This window comes from Lissotriton vulgaris, chromosome 8 (assembly GCF_964263255.1).
Source record: "Lissotriton vulgaris chromosome 8, aLisVul1.2, whole genome shotgun sequence".
Classification (NCBI taxonomy): Eukaryota; Metazoa; Chordata; class Amphibia; order Caudata; family Salamandridae; genus Lissotriton; species Lissotriton vulgaris.
In genome coordinates this window covers 821,053,105-821,077,199 of record NC_141696.1, presented here as the reverse complement: position 1 = coordinate 821,077,199, position 24,095 = coordinate 821,053,105, and the positions used below count along the sequence as shown (strand labels likewise).

General features: G+C 43.5%; 1 protein-coding gene across 2 annotated transcripts in view; it reads right to left on the bottom strand.

The window, feature by feature from the left end:
* The window catches only part of TBC1D8 (TBC1 domain family member 8), a 605,783-nt gene that overhangs the window by 229,040 nt on the left and 352,648 nt on the right, over positions 1-24,095 (bottom strand). For both annotated transcript variants that reach the window (XM_086934717.1, XM_086934716.1), the window contains exon 8: positions 16,086-16,247. In XM_086934717.1, the coding sequence (XP_086790843.1) occupies positions 16,086-16,247 (162 nt within the window). The remainder of the gene's footprint in view (positions 1-16,085; positions 16,248-24,095) is intronic.

Here is a 24,095-nt window from a genome sequence, read left to right as displayed (position 1 = left end):
ATGCAAGGTAAGTGCTTTTTAAAATTTTATTTTACCTATCCCGCCGTGTCGACTCCCCGCCCTACCGCTCTTACCTGTGCCAGCCTCGCCTGTTAGTACATTTTAAAGCGCAATGGGCACAACATATTAATGCAACAGAGAATTTAGCCAATGGCAGGGGGTGCTCCCCGGCACGAACTTTCATGGGAAATATGGCAATAAAAGGTCAACTGGCTCATTAACGTTGGAAAAATCAGTAAGTTGTGTGAGAGAATATCTGGCTTGATAGGTCTTTGTTTCACCTGTCACGTGTACTGTACTTGATCTAAGTTACAATGAACTCCATTACTACTAGTAGTGCTTACTTCAAAGATGTAATATATTAGTCTATTCAGGAACAGGGATCTGTACCGGGAGAGTGGCTCATGTTGAGAGTGTAGAGCACAGGACAGGAGGACAGGCTAAGCCCCTACAGACACTTCACTTTAGTGCCATCCACAATCTTAGTCAGAGTGGTGAGCACAGGGGAGATGGAACACCAGACTCAAAAGATTGAGCCGAGTGTGCAACTTTACATGTGGTACATCCTAAACATGCACGAGCCAGCCAACTCATGATAGCAATCCGAAAACAAGACTTCGGATCAAGCTCCACCTAGAATGTAATTACGCCAAAGTAGAGGCCAAGTGTTGCACATGGGACATACATCTCTCGCCTACTGTCTTGGTCCGACTTGTGAGAGAGAGAAATTGGTCATGGTAATAGGGTTTCTGAAATCTACCACGAGAGGCAGATGATAACTCAGTACTGGGGATGAGAGAGTGATTACACATTTGTACTTTGAATTTAGTGTCTTAAAGTTAGACCTTTTTGTTAACACAAGGAACAGAGCGGTGTTCTCATTGAAAATGTGTTTTCTTTGTAGGAACATTTTAGTCCGGTGAATTTCAGATTTTTCAGACTTAAAACACTTTGTACGTTACATACTCGGCCAGAAACATCCTTACAAACTAGTTTGAAGGATTCGCACGTTTTTACTACTGCACTTATCGGTTTCTCCTTCTGAACACATTTCTGAAACACTCTAGTACCTTGTTCTTGAAAGAAAGAACACCAATATGGAGAATCTAAGGGAGGTTTTATGAAACTGGATTTCAATAATGGTAAACTATGCAGATCCCTAAAGATCAGATGCAGGGATTTGAAACTCAAATGTATTGTTCAAAAGCAGGTCTTTGTGTAGAAAATATTACAGACGCAGGAAAACAAAGTAACAAACTTGCTGCAGCTGAACCATTGCTACAGCACATGAAGAGTTTGGAGTATTAGTGGAGGGAGGTGAGAATTCACTTCAAATAACAATCACAATCCTTGTCAGGGCGAACCACAAAAGTCACAAAATAAACCAGTGCTTAACCTTCTAGTAGATCGACACAAAGAAGTCAGGCATAACTTCGAGAGAATGTGTAATGTATTGGAGTTCTGGACTTTTTGGTTCCGTCCAGAGGTGTCAGGGAACAACACCCAAAGACCCCGGAGTTCCACCTGCCTTGGTGCGCAAATGAACAGAAACACGGGCTTCTCGATGGTGGCGTCAAAGACCAAAGGTTTATTACTGCAGGGACACAGAAGTCACAGATACTACACACGGGCAGATATCTAGGAGCCTGTTCAAATTGTACAAAGAGGGTTGCTCCTTATATACTAAATTTTGGCCTTCAGCCGAATTCTTCACATGTTGGTACATTCCCAAAACCTTTGTGTCTAAAACAATAAATATTTGGCGTTACACAGGAACCGTCGATAAAATCTGATACCAAACATCTACGAAGAGGGGTTCCCACTAGTTCATCACAATCCCTTGTCAATATTGCATTCAAGAGCCGGACCGCCTCATCGTAAATTTCGTTACCTCCCCCTAATAAAGATTCAGAAAGAAAGGAACGGAGCCAGGTGTGGAAGATAGGAAAGCGGGATAAGAGATGTTTGTGGGTTGTAAATGGGCAAGGCTACCGGCTTCGGCCGCCTAATCGTGATCAGGACAATGGACACGAAGACCAGTTTAGCAGGACTGGCCTCGGGCAGAGGAGGCAGCCTTTGTCGAGTCATGCAGCTACAGCGTGTTCTGGTCTAAGGTGCACGTGTCATGAAAGGGGTGAATCTCCGGCTAAGTCTACGTGTCCTTAATCGAAATGAAGTGATCAGAGGTAATTGCGTATGTGAGGGCAAGAAACACAAAATGGCTGCCATGAGCTAAGATGGATGCCATGGGTAGATCAGAAATGTGTTCATAACAGGAGTACTCTTGCTCGTAGCATAGCGAAAACACCAGGATATGCTAAATGGATCATTTGCGGTTCGCTGATACCAATATTATGTATTTCCGACAATATTGAAAACACGGGTTCAAATCGTCACGGAACCTCAGACCCTCCTTTTGCCCTTACATAGGCAATTACTCAGTCTATGTCAGAGTCTAATTCTATGCTCATCAGGTCAGTGACATGCTGTTGTATCATCATCCTTTCTCGTGCCTTTTCTCCAAACGCAGGTGGTTTCCTAAAACAGGTTGCAGCACAAAGACTACACAGAGCAGGACCACACTGGATAATCAGGCAGCATGAGAAGAGGAATACTAAGATGACACCAATGACCATTAGAACTTTCCATCCCCACGCTGAGATCAGAGTCCAAAACCACTCCATGAAGGACCAGTTTCCTTTGTCTACATGAATAGAGTCGGAAATCTTGTGTAGTTTAGAGATCGCCTCGTAGACTGTTGGAGCATTATTAGGAATAAAGACACAGCAGCTCGATTGGATCATTCTGCATACCCCACCTCGATCTGCAAGTATAACGTCTAGAACCATACGGTTCTGCAACGTCATGAGTCTATCCGCCTGAAGCTCAGCTGTCAAATTGCTAAGGGCACCAGCAGTTTCGGTAATAGTAGATTCAACTACCCGTGTTAGCTGACGTATGTTTCTACTATTGGCCATAGGCCCCCAGAACGGAAGGAAACCTTTGAAGAAGTCTCCAGCTTCCTGACCAGCGGTATCTTCCTTGCTGAAGACACCTCTCGCTACTCTGGTCTTGTGATACTCGGATGAAGCAGTGTATGTTGGAGGCAACAATCGAGCAATATAGCACGATCCTGAAAAGTCGGCAGGCAACCATGTGTAAGCTCTGTCTCGACAAATGAAGTAGGTACCCCTAGCAGTAAGAAAGGCAGGGGAAGAGTTAGCCGGAAACACGTAAGTCTCTACGCACTCACTCCTCCCTAGCTGAGCTCTCGGATTTCTCCCATTACCTTGCAAACAGACCTGACCTCGGTGAGGTACGACCCAGATTGGAGTTGAGCTTTTACGCTTGCTTTCTCCCAAACTAAGGCGATACTCTGAAGAATTCCAACTCAAATATACTCTTAATTCGTCTCTAGGGTAAGATGGAGTATTATTGACGTCCTTGATCATGTCAATAATTCCCTGGACTAAAGCTTTGTTGGCAGAGTTATATTTAGTGGAACGTGGTGGACGTGGAGGATAGGTTTCAAGGGCATAAGCAAAGATGGTTTGAAGGGCCTGAAATGATCCATTATAGCTGAAAGGCAAAACCAGATAGGGAATACCTTTATCCATAGTGTGGGGTATCAAGCCACACACCCAGCAGTCTGTAGTGTTAACTACCAGTTGGTGTTGGTGCAAGAGCTGTACAAAAGTGTTATTGATAAATTCTGAGCGTCGAGCTTGCTCATGTTCCGGAAACGAGTGAAAAGAGTGTATAGAAGAAACAGTAGAAGTAGCAGGATCAAGGGGAGGTACTGTGGTTACTGGCACAAAAATCAAACTTATACCGAAGACGATTCCACCCACCAACGTTATCAAGACAATCAAAAATGTAACGGCACATTGTATTAAAAAGCATTTGCTGTGAAGAATTCTGTAAAGTCTGTTTCTGCGAACATAGATCACATTTTCTCGTTGCAGCGCAGGAAGCTCCATCTTCTACAATCCGCTCGCGACCACTGATGATGTGTACGTAGATGAAAATGCCTCTATCAGCCCTGGGAGTTCCCAGAACCAACAGAAAGATCAACCTTGTGTCAGACCCCCGCAGATTCAACTAGGCACACAGCCACGACCCTACGGCTACCCAGACGGCAAGGCAATTTTAAAACAATAAAACAATAGCAAACTTCCTGGCTGAAGGCAAAAGTTCAAAATTTCAAAATATCACAATGGGCAGTTGCCTGCTTTATTTGTCCATATTACGAGGTCGTAAATTGTATCTTTGCTTCGCAGGTACTGTTTGATCGGCAAATAACGTATCACTGGTAGCTGTTGCAGTGTTCAAGTTCGCAGATGACAGAGTTTTTTCTGATGCAGGGGACAAATGTTCAGAGTTCAAAGGGGTCTTTTCAGGAGGAGAGTCAGAGTTTGGAGTGTCAGTGATCAATTCGGCATCGCTGAAAGGGATGAACTTTGGCGTGCGTTCAGATTCGGAGGCACCAATTCCCTTCTTCACCCAGTCGTCGTAAGGAAGTGGCAAAGGTACACGCTTGACGTGAGACGCCTGCACCCAGTGCTTGCGACCAGCTACACGAACTGCTGTTCTCGTTGTAAGTAGGACCTGGAAGGGGCCGACGTATCTGGGCTGAAGGTTCTTCGTCCTCGCGAAATTTCTAATTACAACTTGATCGCCGGGTTTCAGCTGATGCCCTGGACTCTCCGGAGGCTTTGGCAATGCATCGAAAACCTGTTGGTGAATAAGGCTCAATTTAGCAGTCAAGTCGTAAAGGTAGTCTATCAACATAGGATATTCTAGAGAACAAAACTCCTTAGGCCTCGGCACACCCCAAATATTTGCCGGGCGGCCAAAAACTATCTCATAAGGGCTAAGCCCCACTCTAGAATGTACAGTTGCTCTCGTTGATAACAAAGCCAAAGGAAGTGCGTCTGGCCAGGGTAAACCTGTGGATGCTTGTATTTTAGCTAGTTTTAGTTTGAGGGTGCCATTGTAACCCTCCACTAAACCAGCAGACTGGGATGGTTCGCACTGTGGAACTTCTGTTTCAGACCTAGGCCGGCACACACACTCTGCATAACTTTCCCTATAAACTCACTTCCGTTATCTGACCATACAATCCGTGGCATACCAAATCTAGGGAAATATTCTTTGAGAAGAATTTTGGCAGTTGATAGGGCAGTGTTGTCCTTTAGTGGGTATGCTTCGATCCATCTGTAAAAAGCACAGACCACCACCAGGACATATTTCAAATTATTACAGCGATCCATGTGAATGAAGTCTAACTGAATCACTTCAAAGGGGCAGGAAGGAGGAGCGAAGTGACCAGCAGGAGTTGGAGTCCCCTTGCCAGGATTATGCATCAGGCATACCATACAATTTTTCACCACTCTCTCTGCACACTTACTGATCCCATCATTCTTCCAGACCGGAGCCAACATTTTACAGATTCCTTTAGAGCTTATATGCGCTACTCCATGCGCCATTGTCACCACTGCAAGCACATACGCATCAGGCAACATCCAACGCTGCTGTTCTGTCAAATCAATCCAACACCCATTCGAATCCAACTTGCCCGTACTTTCTCTCCATACACGTTTTTCCTCCTCAGTTGCCTCTTTCTGAATCTCTTTCACACTTTCCATTGTATCTTCACACATTCCAGACTCAGCAATCCATCTTGCAGACGTAGCAACATACATTCTGCTCATCATGTCTCTAGCTGTCTGTTTAGCGGTCTCATCAGCAAAAGCATTCCCACGACCAACATCATCCGTGATTGCTTTATGAGCACTGCACTTCACAATCGCAACTTCAGTCGGCAAGGTTAGAGATTCCAACAAGTCGTTAACTAGCTGACCATGTTGAATCTTAGTCCCATGGGACGTAATGAAACCTCTTTCTTTCCACAAACGGCCAAAACTATGGGCCACGCCGAACGCGTACTGACTATCTGTGAACACATTCACTCTCTTTCCCTTAGCTAAAACACACGCTCTTGTTAGAGCTATTAATTCTGCAGCTTGGGCAGAATTCTGACTCACTCTTGCAGTCTCCACAATTGTCTTCAAAGTCGTTACTGCGTAAGCAGCAGTCACATCACCATTCTCCAATTTAAAACATGACCCGTCCACATACAGCGTGCCATCTGGATCTGATAATGGAGTGTCCTTTAAGTCAATACGCCCTTTTGTCTCTTCCTCCGTTCTAAAACAACAATCATGTGGCTCGGAATCACTCGACTCTTGATTAGCCGGCAACAGAGTTGCTGGATTCAATACATTACATCTTTTGATCTGAATATGACTCGCTAGTAATGTCAGCTCGTAACCAGATAATCTCGCACTGGTAAGGTGTTGTGTCTTAGTTCGGTTCATGAGTGTATCCACTGCATGAGGAACCATGACCACTAGCATGTTGTTCATCACCAAACCAGCAGATTGTCGAATGGAAGCCGCAGCTGCCGCTGTAGCTCTCAAACAACTAGGCAACGCTCTAGCTACTGGATCTAATGTTGATGAAAAATACGCACAAGGGCGTTGTTTATCACCAAATGTCTGTGTCAGAACACTCAACGCGCAACCTTCTCTCTCGTGAACGTAGAGCGTGAATGGCTTACTGTAATCAGGTGTACCCAATACAGGAGCTGAACACAATGCTTTTCGTAACTCAGAAAAACTCTCTTGACATTCATCAGACCATGGCACCGGACTCGGAACATTTTTCCCAGTCAAAGCTACCAACGGTTTTGCTAAAAGAGAAAAATTTGGGATCCACTGCCTACAGTAAGAGGTAATACCTAGAAAGGCACGTACTTCTCTCTGTGTGCGAGGAACACTCATCTGCGTAATTGCTTTTATTCTCTCTGGGGTCAACTTCCTTCCCTCCTTTGACAAGAGATGACCTAGGTAGGTCACTTCTTGGCAGCAGTAATGCATTTTCGAAGGTGATACCTTGTGATTCAAATTAGACAAATGATGTAATAACGAGATCGTAGCTGCTTTGCAAGTTTCCTTGTCATCGGCAGCCACTAGAAGATCGTCTACATACTGTACTAGAGCAGAACCTGGAGGAAGGACAAAGGTATCTAACTGGCTTTTCAATGCTTGACTGTAAATAGATGGGCTCTCACAATAGCCTTGTGGAGCGCGTTTAAATCTGAAACTTCGACCTCCTAGACAGAAACCGAAAATATCCCTGCTTTCTTCGGCTATCGGAATGCTGAAAAAGGCATTCTTCAAGTCGATGACTGAGAACCAGGTAGCTGTAGCAGGAATCAATGTTAACAAGGCAGTAATGTCTGGTACTACAGGAAACTGCGGGACCACAATCTTATTAACTTCTCTGAGGTCGATGACAAACCTATACACTGGAGGCTTCGTAGGATCAGTTCGTTTCAAAATCGGTAATACAGGACTGTTACAAACATTTCCTCTAGTTTCTTCAACCACACCTTTCTTAATCAAATCTTGTACAATCAATAAAAGTGCACGTTCACCTTCACTAGATATTTTATATTGAGGAATTCTTGGAAATTTTACATTTGCTATCAAAGTTACTACATAAGGTGGTATTTCTAAAAGGCCTACATCATTAGGACCAGTCGCCCAAAGAGAATCAGGGAGTGAACGCAGCTCTTGCGGGAGTGCATCCATTGACAAGTACATCGGAGAGGTGATTCTTTTGCCCAATGTAAGCTGTACTCCTTCCGGAGAACAGTACAATGTCGCATATAGTCGTTTTAACAAGTCTAAACCAATCAGATTTTCATTACAACCCGTCGTCAAAATCAGGGGTGCTTTCAATTGACACGGTCCAACAGAAATAGACAAAGGACCAGATATGGGGTTGTAAACAGGGGCGCCTGAAAAACCTACAGAAACATTTGTTAAGCCGGACAAAGGTGCGCCAGGGAGTTTCGCATGAATGATAGAACTTTTTGCGGCACCAGTATCCAACAGAAACGGTTCGACTACACCTGATGTTGCTACTGCGACATAAGGCCCACTCTGATCCATTGGAACGGATACTACTCCCTCTCTCTGTCCATGGCTGTCCTAGTACCCATTTTGCTGAAATCCCTCATCTACTTCACAATAATCTTCAACAAGATACTGTTGAGATCTATTTTGCTGAGTCGACTGGCCATTTCGTTGATCAAAGTGATTGGAAGGACGATCATTCGTTTGTGGAGGCATAGCACCTCGCCCTCGACCTCTAGAATTCTGCACAAAACCACCACGACCTCTCTGAGCTGCTGCTGCATTATTTTGCGCTAAGATCGGACACTCATTCTTGTAGTGACCCTCTTTCTTACAGTACGCACACTGGTTCCACTGATATTGAGGTCTCAGTGAACTATAATCTGTTCTTTGATACGAGCCCTGTTGCATATTAGTCTGATTCGTGCGAGGCGGATACGCCTGTTGCAAAAGAACTTTAGTTTTTAAATCTTTCGTTTTCTTGTCTGATTTCTCTTTTTCCTCTTTATCCCTATTTTCATAATACTGTGCAGTTGCAAGTATTTGCGCAGTTGTAGAAACAGCCCACGCACTCTCTGAATCTTTTAATTTATTGCATAACTCAGGTAACAAATTATGCACAAATTTATCGACAAACAGTCTCTGTCCTCCTTCTGTGCTCATATCCTGACCACTATGATCTACAAAAGTCTCTTCGAACCTGGTGAAAAAGTCGGAGACACTTTCGTCTTTCTTCTGCCTGCATGCGGATAACTTGTCCCAATTAACACGCAATGCGGGCATCAGAGTCTTCATTAAGTCGATTATCCTACCTGGAAGATTAGCAATTAGGGGTTCGGGTTTTGCACCACCTATTTGCTGACCATCCGCTGCAGTGATAGCTGCCCAATCACCACCTAAAGCAACTTGATGATCCTCTTTACGAATTTTAGCCCAAACTGGTTGCGGAACTACATTGCCAAATAACATATCGATGTCCGCTAAGTTCATTATACAAGCCTCAACTGTCTGTGTTAGTTCCTTATAGTATCCAGCAGGATTCTTACGCGGATCTGGCAAGGCCTGCTTCACTGCTAGCACTTCGGCTCGCTTCCACGGAATGTGTATCCACACTCTCTGGAATTGCGCCGGAGCGGCTGCAATACCTCGAACATTATCAGCTTGCACAGCTTCGCGCCAAATTGGAGGAACCTCCCTCATTGGATATTGGCGACCTAATTTCGTCTTACTTTTCTCTAAATCTCTCGGTGAACGAAGTGATGGGTCATTCCTATAACTTAAAATCAGTTCCATCGCTTCTTCTATATTTTGGCCTACTATCATTCCTGCAGCAAACTCTTTCTGAACCTTAATGAAGTCCTCTAAATTTGATTCAACATCGTCTTCTTCTATCTCTTCACGTAACAACGAGCACATCTCATCAAAGACATACCGTTGTGTTGGTTCCTTCCACTGCATAAATGTGTCTAACACATCTCTCGTACTATATCTCCTACACTTCGAAATCCATCTGAGAGCCATGGAATCTAAAATTCCCCGTTCCTCAGTACTTGGAAGCTGACTACGTCTTTGAACAGAGTCAGAAGTAGGAGTCTTAATTAAGGTTTTATAGAGAGGAGACAGAATATTAGAAACAGAATCAGTGATTCTTCGACGTACAGAAAGCGGAGTCAACACACTCGCAGACGTAGAGAACACAGTAGAGGTAGGAACAGATAGCGGGACAGTAGGAGTATCGAGGAAAATAGTTTGTGGAACAGTAGATGTAAGCGAGACAGACACAGGTATAGAAGTCGGCAATCCAGGAAGAGGAGGAGCCGTAGGAACATTCACATTAACCACGGGAGGTACAGGAACTTGATTCTGAGGGGCAGGAGCAGGAATACCAGGTTGTCCAGCAACCGGCAATTGAGCATTCGGTACAAGTGGAGCTGTAGCACCTTGTGCATACGGTGGAGGTGACCTTAACAAATAAGATAACAGAGGATCGTTTTCGGGATCCTCCAGTATCTTAGCTGTTTTCGATGGCAAGGCAGGATAGCACTTGTCAATCGCTAAATTATGCTCTCTAATGGCCACGTCTATGGCTTTCTCACACTCGTTATCTTGCAGCTTCTTAGTTGCTTGCTCTAGAGTCAACTCTTCTTTCTCTTTCTGTTCTTTCTTTAACCTTTTCATTTCTCTCTGTTTGGATTCTTTTCGCCAGTAACGGAAAGAATCAAACATTGCCGGCCGGGCTTTCTTCCTAAACAATTTCGCTTCTAAATTGTCAAGAATTTCGGGTTCAAAACTACCATGTAGTGGCCAACTAAGGACACCATCTTTCTCAGTGTATCGGACCCACACCTCATTATAAGATATAGGACCCACACCATGTTTACAATACAAATCATATAGGGGAGTCCCAATCGGAGGAACCAGACATGAGTCCTCCAATCGTGAGTCACTGTTGCAACCGAAACAAGACAACATACAGTTTCTCCGACTTACCATTTTTCAGACCGGAACACACAACAAACAAAACAAGAAACAGATATGTGCACCTGAACCAAGAACTTAGGCCTACCAAACGAGCTGATGTATCGATACCCAAACTAAACCAAATAGATTATCGTAACCAGGACAACCAGTGATAACCTTACGAAACCAAACCTAACTAAGAACAAAAAAAGGATTTTAACAACCCTCACGAAGTAACTAGCTAGCAACCACTAAATACTTAACTGAGGCACTGAAGACGTCACCAAGGAGAAACCCGTCACGTTTCGCTGTACTAAGGACTGCACCTCGGGTCCAAGACAGGGCGACGGTCAAGGCAACGGACCACTGCAGCCGTTCTGAACGGGAACCCTCGTGGAAGAGAACTTCGGGCCACTTTTGCGATATGCCGGGATCGATGAAGTGGGGCGCCTCCCTCAGGAATCTTCACACGAAGCTTCTCGAACTCTTCAGGCTTTTGGACCGGTACCGAATGACGTCGCCCAACGTTGGGCGCCAATTGGGGTTCTGGACTTTTTGGTTCCGTCCAGAGGTGTCAGGGAACAACACCCAAAGACCCCGGAGTTCCACCTGCCTTGGTGCGCAAATGAACAGAAACACGGGCTTCTCGATGGAGGCGTCAAAGACCAAAGGTTTATTACTGCAGGGACACAGAAGTCACAGATACTACACACGGGCAGATATCTAGGAGCCTGTTCAAATTGTACAAAGAGGGTTGCTCCTTATATACTAAATTTTGGCCTTCAGCCGAATTCTTCACATGTTGGTACATTCCCAAAACCTTTGTGTCTAAAACAATAAATATTTGGCGTTACACAGGAACCGTCGATAAAATCTGATACCAAACATCTACGAAGAGGGGTTCCCACTAGTTCATCACAATCCCTTGTCAATATTGCATTCAAGAGCCGGACCGCCTCATCGTAAATTTCGTTACCTCCCCCTAATAAAGATTCAGAAAGAAAGGAACGGAGCCAGGTGTGGAAGATAGGAAAGCGGGATAAGAGATGTTTGTGGGTTGTAAATGGGCAAGGCTACCGGCTTCGGCCGCCTAATCGTGATCAGGACAATGGACACGAAGACCAGTTTAGCAGGACTGGCCTCGGGCAGAGGAGGCAGCCTTTGTCGAGTCATGCAGCTACAGCGTGTTCTGGTCTAAGGTGCACGTGTCATGAAAGGGGTGAATCTCCGGCTAAGGCTACGTGTCCTTAATCGAAATGAAGTGATCAGAGGTTATTGCGTATGTGAGGGCAAGAAACACAAAATGGCTGCCATGATCTAAGATGGATGCCATGGGTAGATCAGAAATGTGTTCATAACAGGAGTACTCTTGCTCGTAGCATAGCGAAAACACCAGGATATGCTAAATGGATCATTTGCGGTTCGCTGATACCAATATTATGTATTTCCGACAATAGTGAAAACACGGGTTCAAATCGTCACGGAACCTCAGAATTTATGCGGTACTCATACAGTAATCAAGTGAAAACAACACAAGAAAAATCCAAAACCAATTAAAAAAATGAGTACATTTTTATAAATAAAATGACACTGAAACATCAAAAATCTAATTAGTAGAACCAGAGTTATGTATTTTTAAAATTTACAGTTCAAAATAGCGCCAAGGAGCATAAAGCTCCACCCGTGGTCATCTGCTTGTGCTGGACTGGGACAATGGTACCGTTTAAGGTCGATCACAATGGAGCGTGGTTCAGATGCAGGGACCATGTTCGTCCCAGTGAAAAATTCTGCCTTTAGACGTAGTCTGTGGAATGGAGGTCTAAATTCCTCATTGGGGCAGGCTGTGGCCGAAGAGGGTTCTACATATGACAGCACTGGACAAGGTCATGGTGAAGCCATTGACCTATGGCTGGAAAGTTTAGAGTGGGAGAAATTTGAATTTCACGCTCAGAGAAGGTCATTCACGGGGCTGATGATATTTGCGCCTTCGCCCTGTGAAGATATTGACTGTAGGACGTAGTCATTTTTTTGGAGCTCAAATTGTTCCAGCATGAATCGGCTGCAGAGTGTAGCTGAAGAGGGCTCCACAGGGAAGACACCGTTCTCTGCGAGGTCCTGTTGCATTTTATTAGCTGCTGCAGAGAAGAAAGTAGTGGGAGCAACCTGAATCTTTTGGCCCAACAACATTGCACCTTCATGAGATCAACTTGGTAGGTTGGTCCCCGTCTCTCGAGGGTTCTCAGACCAAAAAGTTGTCAAACAGTTTCCAAGTAAAAGGCTTCAGGAAACATCAGGAAGAGTATGCTTTGACACCAGCCTAGGGTCCAGGACCTGTGGGACAGAAGTTCGGGGCAAGACTCTCTCCAGCAGAAGTCATCGGAAATGTCCTAGAAAAGCCGAGGTTGGAACTGGTCATCCGAGAATGCAGGAAAAAGCATCTTAGAGCTTGTTGTGTCTCTGTAACCCAAAAAGAAGGTCAGCCTTATGACCTTGGAGTCCACTTCCTCAGCTCTTCTCGAATCACAAACACCAGGTCTAGTTCTAATCTGTTCTCCACTGGTCCAGGAGTCATCTGAGGAGGGTATTGGGGATGCCACATGCAAGCCCAGCGCCAGCCTGTGGGTGAGGGAAACTCCTGGTGACTTCCTAACCAATGGGTTAAAAGTTCACCGGTGTGACCCTACCCACTTTTGCAGCACTTCCTGTATGTTGTACTGTAAACTATCCCAAAGTGCCCATCTCTAACTAAAACCAACATGACCGAAACTTTCTTCCCCCGTGCAGAGCCAATTGTGCACACCCAGAGGTGTGACTATGAAAATGGTCAAACTTCCCTGTGGTCACTTCAAACAAGTTCTACAGGCAGCTCCCCTCACACTAGGATTGGTGCCTAGCTTGCAGTACAATAGAGAGGGCAGGCCTAGCTGTTAGCTACATCTGCATGTGACATGGGAGACATCATTTGACGTTATTCAAGTTCCTGGGCACAGCCCAGACAGCCATCCTGCCTGGGGAATGGTCAACCCCTCTACCTTTGTCTTAGTTCTAAGAGCCACTTCACGCATAATCAAAGAGCTATTCAGCTCTGGGTGACACTAGCAGCAGGTACAGTTGGCATAGGCAAGAAAATGGCAACTTTTAAAATTGTAATTACAAATCTGACTTGACCATCAAGTTGGATTTTAAATTAGTATTAAAATGAGTCCTTTAACTATATTTCTAGCTGCTCGCATACCTGAAATGAAGCACTATGAGTTGTCATAGTGCAGTCCAGTGCTTTTCTATGGGAAGGCCAGCAATGACAGTGAAAAAGATGTTTGGAATTTTCTCACTGCCAGGGATCTTAAAACATTAAATATACATGTCCTATTTTTATATACCATGCACCCTGCCATTTTGGTATTTAGGGCCAATCTTTATGGTGACCTAGGAGTATTAAAAAGTAAGGTTTAGGCCAGGCAGAGTGTTTTTTTTGGAAGGGTAAAATGGCAGTTTAAAACTGCATACCAAGGCTGCAGGGGCAATCCGGGAGACATTTTCCAGTGCTACTTTAGTGGGTGGCACAATAAGTGCTGCATCTCACTTTTAGCATTTAATTTACAGGCCCTTGGTACATGTAGTAGCATATCCTAGAGACTTATAAGGAAAATAAATGAGGTAATTTGGTGTATAGCAATTTTACTACATTTTAAAGGTGAAGCACACACACTTTACTGCTGGTTAGCAGGAGTAAAGTGCACAGAGTTCTAGGGCCAGCAAAAATGGATTTAGTGTTAGAATGCAATACATCTTGGGAATACTACGCAAATATAGAACCTCTCCAACAAACATACACAGAGAAGACTCCAAAAGAACCTTAGATAACCCCTTGGAAATTATTTTCTATCTCCAGCAGGAATTCTGACTGCACTGGTTGCTAGTAAAGAGTTATGCAGAACACTAGGGGTTACATTTGGAAGACATTGTTTAGAGGAAGGTTTTCCAAATGTAGCTAGTTTCCCTTAAAGGAAACTTGGCTGAGTTGAAAAATTTTTTTTAATACATTTGTTTAATAATTATCAGTGGTTTCCTGGATCAATGCCTACTCCCAAACAATTTTCTTCAAGAATCACAAAGGGAAAGGAGCCTTAAGGGGACCGCTTCCCTTTAGTGAAAGCATTACCAACCCAACCTAGGGGTCAGTCATTTTTCAATGTTTTGTCATAGGATTTCGGTCATGAAATATTGATACATCACATACGGATTCAAAATTTGAAATGGGACGCCTACAACATGCCCCTTCCAAATTGTGAATTGTTAACCAGTCACAAAGCCACTTTATAAGTCTGAAACAAATTCAGCGACTCCCAATAAGGCTTCAGCACATTCAAAACTGGATTTTAATGGTCACAAAAACTGAGCAGTCTGCAACTGTTAAAATGCTTAGTACATTTGGCGAAAACAGAGGTACTCCTCGTCCATCAAGTTCCTTAAAATTACCAGCATCCATCATCTATCCATCACAAATGGCAGACATATACTCCATGATAACCAGCAAGGGCTATTGCTGAAATAGAGGACCAGGCACACAATGTGCAGAGGGAACAAGGCCAGAGACCACAGGGCTGCAACAGCTTTACCTCTTCATTAAGCAGATAACAGAGTCTTTGGTTGGCTCATTGTCCGAGTCAATATCCAAGGCTTTTCTCAAACTATGCTCTGCTCTTGCAGTCTTGACATAGGCAACGGAGAAGATAGTATTAGAAGTGGTTTGTGGGTGATAGTGGCAGTAGCGGCCTTTGTGTGGATGGACTGGAGGGGCAAGGACTGATGACAGAAACATATAAAACACTTACTTGCTGCATCGCACCACTCTCTTCTGCAGGCACAGGCTCCCAGAGTGCACTTCACCAATCCTGACACTGCTTTCATGTTGCTGAAAGCAGCGTCAAGATTGGCATGAGCGCTGATGATTTGTGCTCCCAGGTAGACTGGGAGCTCGTGAGTGCTCTCTCCGACCCGGCAACGCAGCTTGGGCTGGAGAGAGCTTTAAGTACGCATGACAGTTTGGCCGGCCAGACCGTCAGAAGCACTAAATAGCAGTGCAAAACATTCCTTCACCAACCTGTCATCCCCCTGGTACCGCCTCCAAACCTAAACCAAAAAGCAAAAATAAAACGCTAATAAACAAGGGTTTATTATTGTTTTATTTCTATTTATTTTGTTGGCTGCTGGCAAGTGGGGCGACGCTCTTCCGCTATAGCGTAGGAGCTGCCGCTGGAATAGTGGGGTAAAGTAGTTGTGGCATAAATAGGTAGTTCACAGTCATCTTACCAATTCTGAAGGCTTCTCAGCCAGATAACTGCAGACATGCAGTAACAAGCCTATTCACTAATCACAGCTAGACTTGGCCTGAGAGGGGGGGGTGACAAAAATACAGCAGACACTTGTAGTATCGAGCCTAGAGAGTCCGTTGTGACAATAAACAACTCTATAACAGTGGCTACAAAGCCAGGAAAAAAACATCAGGACATGATTAAAAGAGAAAGCGTTATTTTTTTGCTTCTTAAAACAAAGGCTAGTTTGACAATGGAGGAAGCTGCCCTAAAATTGTTGTGCTGCTCATGCCAGGAACAGGAAGGCAATAATTCAAGCACATACCATTCTGGCATCGGGATTTTCAGTTCCTGTTTGGTGAAAGGCAGCCATCAGGGCTTCTGCGTTCAGCACGTGGTTGTTCTCCTTCCCGTTCAAGGCATCATCGCCCTGATAAATGGGCATCCCAAAGTGGCCAAACTCTTGCACCCTGGAGAAGGGAGAGGTCTGTGGGCCAGAAAGTAGTATGTTAGTGAACAGTCTTCAAAACCTCACATTTAAGGGCTCACTTCAAGTTCTGATCAATCCCGGGTGTTACTGAGCACCCGTTGAACACACATTAGTGGAGAGGTGTGGTGCAGCGGCCAGGGCAGCTGACTTTGGAATACAGGGTTCACGGATCGATTACTGGCTCTGGCGGCAGCTGAACTCAGCACCATGTGACTCTGGGCAATAGCTCACTTAATTTCCACGACGGCCTGCACCGCCTTAGGGTAAGTAGTTTGTGCTTTACAAATACGGATTTACATTTTACATTTTTTTTATTTACAACCGGGTAGTGTAGTATTTACCAGGTTAACAATTTGTGCATCATTCAAAGTTTCAGACCTCAGAATGAATGATGATGCACTGAGTTATGCACAAGTTTCCAATGGGGACCTTGATAGGCGACTGAAAACCTGGGTGCCTTTAAAGACTGGGAGCTGGTTTATCAAAATGCAAATGGAACAATTTCACAACATGAAATACAACACAAATAATGGATGTCTCCTGCAACATATGACTCACAGTGCTACAAGAGGGAAAACATAGTTCTGTGCTTATGTTTCTTATTTGTTTCATTATGTTCTTGATACTGTGCCTGCATACCATGCCTGTTTCAATGTCCAGAACCACAAAAGCTTGAATCATTCCATCAAGCATGTACTGCCCCCCCCTGCCTTTGCTTCAAGTAGCATGGCAATTGTCTTATCATTCATCGATTGGGTACTGCTCTTCCGCCTGAATGTTCATGTGTCAATCTACTTCTTTCAATGCCCGATGTGTATTGGAATGGGGGACTGTGGTAATTCGATATATGCATCTCTAGGTATCACCTTAGACCCCAAACTAAACATGAAAAAACACATCGCAAACTCCGTCAAAAACGCTTTCCTCAATCTGAAACTTCTCTACAAAATAAAACCATTCCTGCCTCCCAAGGACCTTCAACAGGCCACCCAAGCACTGGTGCTCTCCAGAATTGACTATGGAATCGCAGCCCTGACCGGCTCAGCCAAATCACACCTAGGCCCCTTGAAAACCACCCTCAATGCCGCTGCTAGAATGGTCACAGGAGCCAAGAAATTCGACCACATTTCCCCCGCGCTCAAGGATCTGAAATGGCTCCCTATTGAACGAGCCAACTTTCGAACAGCATGTCTCACTCACAAAGCCCTTCACACAGGCAAACCAGAATACCTAGCTGCGAAACTCAAAAGGGCTGGCCAGTCCAGGACCCTCAGAAGCTCCAACACGCTTCTACTCATTCCGTTGAAATCGCGGAAACGCAAAACGTTAAGTAAATCCTTTGCAGGCAATGCACCCAGGATATGGAACGCCATCCCTCCCCACATCAGAATGACCTCCCACTTCCCAAAATTCAAGACTTTACTCAAAGCCCTCTTCCTGGAAGCCACCTGAACTGTAAGGGGATGCTCATAGTACCCCTCACCCTTGTAGTCATTATGATCTGTATGATTTTGTTTTTTTGCAACCCACTTGAGTTGTCCAGTTATCAAAGCTCCCATCGCCTATAAGGCACATTGTTGTACCTGTTGTGAAGCGCTCTGATACCCCCGGGTCCAGTAGCGCTATACAAAACTAATAAAATATAAATGAAAACTCAATAAAACATGATTAAATAAATAAAATAATGGATGTCTAAATTATTCAACAAAGGCAGCAAACACACAGATGAGCTAGTAATGACACACAAGACAAAGAATAGAAACTAAGAATGCTAGCAGGATTCAGGAAGTCCCCAATTCTCCTAACCCTAACCTTTCACTAGACAATTATGGCCCACTTGCTTCTGGGTGTTCACTTCCAGTGTATCTTGACCAACAGGACTTTAATGGCATTTGCTACAGATACCCTTGTTCTGTAATCAAGTTCTCCTTGTTCTGTAATCAAGTTCTCCTGAAGACAATGTTCATCTTGGAGGAAACTAAATCTAACAGAAAAAGAATCAACAGGAGGCAGGTTTGGCTATCATATTAACCATAAAAATACTGATTCATGTGTGTGAACTTCCATTAAATTCAACATCGCCAACAGATTGGCGGTAGTCAACAGCATCCATTTAGAGCCAGGCTGCTTGGCATTAGTTGCCTGATGGGCAAAGCCCTAACCACAAGTGAGAAAATTGTTCTATCACAGATACCTTTGGTGCCTACACACAGCTGCTTTTAAATGTCCTACAAACCAAGTTGTCATAGAAAGTAGGTCAAGGAACCCTTGATTCTTTCAAGAGTAAGACAATGCGTCAGTTCAATTGACTGGAACCCGGAAGGTGAGACGGGAAACTACTTTTCCACTTCAATGCGATTCCTGCTCTGGGTAACCAATCGAGGACTACTGCACCATGTAGGCATGAACAAGGGTCACCTGGTGTTCGGTCATCCCCAAGGACCCCCAGATTCCTAGCTCTTTAGAAGTTGGGTTTTGCATTCTTGTATTGATTCCTGCAGCCATCCTCGATTTCTGTACACTTTAAAGATGTCGGCCTACGCCAAATGTATTTCCTGCAGATCAGAACAGTGTATTTGGAAGCACACCTCCTACAGAGTGTGTTCAAGCACATAGAGCGTTGTAGAATAGTTTCAAACAAGTTAGATTAAATAAATGGTGTTGCAAGTAAGACGGTTGGAGCTATATCAGCATGTATAGGAAGTTGCTATTGTGCAATAATTATGCCCTTGTAAAGGAAAGGTGTAGAGTGCAATGCATCTTTCTAGTGCTTATAGGGAAATGGATGGGTTATGTCTATGACCTATGTCGGTGTTACTGTTCAGTCTGTGTAAGGGATGATGCATGAATGGAATGCATGAATGGAATGTTAAGTGTGGACATTTGGCTGTGTGAGTCAGTTGTGGTCTGGAGGCTGAGCAGAGAAGTCCTTGTCGTGGTGGGATATTCACCAACTTGCATCTTATATACTTCTTCCCCTTGGAACAATGAAATAACGAAGTATCCTACACAATCTGCTGAGCCCTGCAGCTTGACTGCAAAGATACATGACTCATACCAGTTGCCCACCACAAATCTCCAGGGATGCTTTGGGGCAGGGGACTAGTGGGACTGCAATGACCTTGCCTATCAAGAGTTCTCCCTCCCATGACTAAAGGACAAGCCCTAGCAAGGTGTCTTGTTACACCTTCATTTCCCTCTGCAAAGAATATCTCTCAGGGCAAGGCGAAAGTTCAGTCACCATCCTGAATCACTACCATTTTTCCTAGGCATGGATTAACTATAAGGGAGAAGGCAGATGGGGTGATGTGGGGAAATATGCCACAGTGCCCAACCACACCACCCCTCTCTGCTGAGATTATTTGTTGGGACATAAAGAGAGCTCAGTCACCAGGCTGAACAACCCTTTCACCTCTCTCTGCAGTGATCACATCTGGGGCACGGCTGATCATTGGGACCAGACTCTCTACTGCCTTTATCACTCTCCTGTGAAGGATCACTTCTAAGGGTTACAGCATAACTTACCAAATGTAATCAATTACACCCTCTCACTGCTCTCCACAGGGAAGACCACATAACATGAGTTGGAAATGCTAATTTAAGGCATGGTCTAGCCCAGGAATCTCCAACTTTTCCTATAGCAGAAGCTATGTCTGATTATTGAGAACCACCCTGACATAGTGCCTGACATAGGTATTCGTGAAGGGTAAATAAGGACTAAATAACTTAAACACAGCACCTGGAGTACATCAGTCCTGCTCTGGTGAGCATACAGCATTAATGGCACAAGAGTTGCATCACCAAAAGTTTATGGTTCCATTGCAGTGTAATACATAGGATGGCATAGCTCTATGTCTTTTTGGTTGTCCAGAGACTTATGTCTCCTAGTTCACTTTGTATATACAATTAATGAATGAGAGAAAACATTAAATGTGTGATGATAGAGTCTGCTTTTCAGCTATAACAAACTCATGCCTTTCACAAACAGCATAACAACATTTCTAAGCTGATAGAAAGATATGAGAAGAAAATGATACTGTGGGATGATCCAAGATGTATTTAACAAGGTCTCAAGCTAATAGAGGAACACGCCTGAACTGAATCCTCTTTCTGTTTGTATGGAGTATGTATTGAATACAATATGTTTGTGAAGCACTATTACACGACAAACCTACTACGGGTGCAAGAACCATTACAGGTGAAACCTAAAAACATTCTCATTCTTTTGTTAAATTTATGAAGCACATATCCTTGCTATATAGGACACAGCCAAGGAAAAACTGTTTAGCTTTTCCAATGCTTGCTTTTATTGTGACCTCAACCTAGAAACAAAGGGATGAAGAGATACAGGAAGGAAAAGAAGAAAAGAAACTGCACGATAGAATATGAAGGGAAAAAAGGAAAAGGAAAGAAAGGACAAAGCAAAGGAATAATGACAAAGAGGAGAAAAGGATAAAGAGAAGATGAGAGTAGGAACACAGAATAAGAGAAAAAAAGCAGACAGAAAAAGTAGAGAAAGAAAGAAGAAACACTGAAACAGGTAACAAAACTATAGAAAGGCGAGGAAGAAAAAAGAAAAACTAAGAAAAAGCAAAGATAGAAAGAACGAAAGAGTAAGAGACAAAGAAGGGGAAAGAGAAAAGGGAGAAAATAAAACGAAAAAACAAAGCAAGGAAACAAAGGAGGGAGAAGGAGAAAAAATGGAAAAGTAGAGGAAGAAAGGAGAAAAAGTTGAGAAAGGAAGAAATACAAGAAAGTAAACGGGATAAAAAGAAGGAAACAAAGAAGACAAGACAAAAAGGACAGAAAAAAGACAAAATATAGACAAAGAAGGCGAGAAAGAAAGTAAAGAAAAAGAATGGAAATAAAAGAGCAAGGAAGAGGGGAGGAAAGATATAGAGAGAGGAAGAAGGTATACAGTAGAGAAAAATAGAGTGAGGGTAGGAATACACGAAGAAAGAACAAAAGTAGAAAGAGGAAAAAGAAAGCAGAGAAAGAAAGAGTTAAAAAAAGAGAGGAGCTGTATTGTTCTGCCCTCTCAGGTTCACCGGCCTCAGAACTTGGGTCACAGTGGTTTAAAGTGGACAGATGCATATTGTTAAACCAGCTGTCAGGCAAATATAAGGGTTCAGCTACTCAGAGGCAGCTTGAGATTGCCCTGGGACTGAGTTGAATTGAGTCCTGAAAGGTGAAGGAGCTGAAGTGATGCTAAGTTACCACTTATGATTGTTTTCACTTGAACGTTAGTAGAATGTGCTACTTTTGGATGGAACAAATCCATCGGATTAAGTCTGCAAAGGAACTAGATAACACAATACAATATAGTGGAATTCAAGTCAACACAACTTAACTCAGCAAAGTACCCCAACACGAGGAAACTTAACATAACATTGACAGCACAAACACACTACATCACAATACCGTAACAGACAATACAATAATTCAATAGCAAAAACCAAGTGTACAAAAAGCTACACAACAAATCACAAACAACAAAGTGCAACCTATTCATCAGAGAAAGCAGCATAAATCAACACAGCAAAACAAAATGCAGCAAAATCACTTCAAAAATATAAGTACACAGCAAAAATATAAATGTAACACAAAACAAAAACACAAAAGAACAAATTGACCAAAACACAGCAGAAACAAACGGAAAACACACTAACACAATAACACAGAATCAGAATGAAGCTTTATTTCGATTGTGGTTCAACAATCATAAAACGCGCAAGTAATAAAGAAATTAACAGAGTTTAAAACATTGATGATTGGCACTATTAAAATACATTACATAGTTATATACACAGATTAAAATGAACTATAATTTAGCAGCAAATATCTACAAAAAAGCCTCCTTCTTAATCCTAAACAGCAATGCTCTTTCTGTGGTGGAATATCCTTTCTAAGAACATAGATAGCCTCCAGGCAACATGTTCGTTTTCTAAAATCTGGAGCTTAATAAAAGCAGGTCGGCATTGTCTCAGGCACCACTTGTGTAGAATAAGGATTATCCAAAACTTTCTTTCCTTCATATAAAATTTACAAAATAGAACCATGTGCATAGATGATTGGGGCGACAGGTTATCACATGGGCAAAGTTGTAGCTCACTTGCCCAATCATTCATCTTTGGGAAAGAGACAAATCTGTGTATTGTCCCCAATCTGAATCTAAATAGTAAAAACCTGACAAAGCCAGCTGGCACGAAAGATAAATATGGCTGTAGGATAAAGGTAGAAAGGACCATCTGGTGAATCAGAACACTAGGTTTACAAACATCTCCAGACAGTCTTTTACTTTCCAGAAAGGAAAGTACCACCTTTCTAAGACTTTTCCTAGAGATCAGTGCAATAGTGCTGGGATTAGTGAAGTATTCCGGGTGACCTATGTCTTTTGTAAAATCCTGGTTATATTTAAGCCATGGTATCCTTAACGCACCCTCCAGCCTCAAACTGTCCTGTAATAGGTCCCTGTTAAGTTTGGTCTCCTTCCTTGACCAGATCCTCTGCCAGAGGAGAATTAGTTCCATTTTAATGAGGTCTGATATGTGTGGGAGACCCAACTCAGCATGGCAGACGTAGGTTGAGGTACTGGAGGAAGCTGACATAATATATTTAATAAAAGAATTCTCCACTAGTTGTATTGAGTTTGTACTTACAAAACAACAGATCCCGGACCCATAAAATAGAGTTGCAACACATTTGGCTTCGTACTTTTTTTTAAAGTTCCAAAGGCAGTTTACGTCCCAGTTTTTTTGCAAAGCTGGATAAAGCAACTGTTGATCTAATTAGAGCCAGCTTTTACTGCTACCACGGGTTGGGCCCAGGTGTCATTATGACTAAACAGAATTCCTAGGTAAGAAAAACCATTAGTTGATGCCAATGGTTTACCCTCCACCAAAATGTCCCTGCATTTCTTAATCCCATGACCGCATCTCATTACAAAGGTTTTAGAGATGTTAATCCTAAAATCCAGTTCCTTCATGAAATTAAAGAAGTTGTTTAGGGTCCTTTGTAGTTCAATCTGGGTGCGGGACATGATTACAGCATCATCCGCATAGAGTAATGCTGGAATGGGATGGTTACCTACTTGGGCGAAATCACTAATATCTTTGAGGAGGGCCTGACCTAACCCATTGATGTAAAGATTAAAAAGAAAGGGGGCTAGGACTCAGCCTTGCCTAACCCCTCTTCCAATGGGGAAGGGAGCAGTGCGTTCACTTCCAATGCCAAATCGCACACCTGATTTAGCTCCATTATAAAGGCGGCAAATTAAATTAATTATGTTCTTATCAACCCCAAGTGATTCCAGAATCTCCCACAGTTTTGATTGCCTCACGCAGTCAAAAGCCGCTGTAAGGTCCATGAAAGCTAGGTACAGATATCCCTTTTTTGCCCTAAGATACTTTTCCCATTAGGATCGCCAGGTTTAGACTCTGCTCCACAGTCCCTAGTCCTTCACGGAAACCATATTGAATGTCGGATAGAATTACATTTTCCTCTGCCCAGAGCAGGAGACATTCTAGGACGATACGTCCTGCAACCTTGGCTATGGAATCCAATAGGGAAATGGGCCTGTAGCAGGGCGGGTCCTGGCGATAACCCTTCTTAAAAATGGGAACTATGGTGGATTCCACCCAGGTTGATGGGAAAGTGGCCCTACAGCTAGCGTTAATTATTTGTGTGATGACAGGGGCCCATAAGGTGACGTTGGACTTCTACAAGTCCACGGGTATCCGGTCAGGACCAGAAGCTTTTCCACCTGCACTTAGCGAGAGTGCCCGGTTTACTTGCTGGACTCCTTTCAGTTTGGCTTTCGCCGCGAACATAGCACTGAGACAGCTC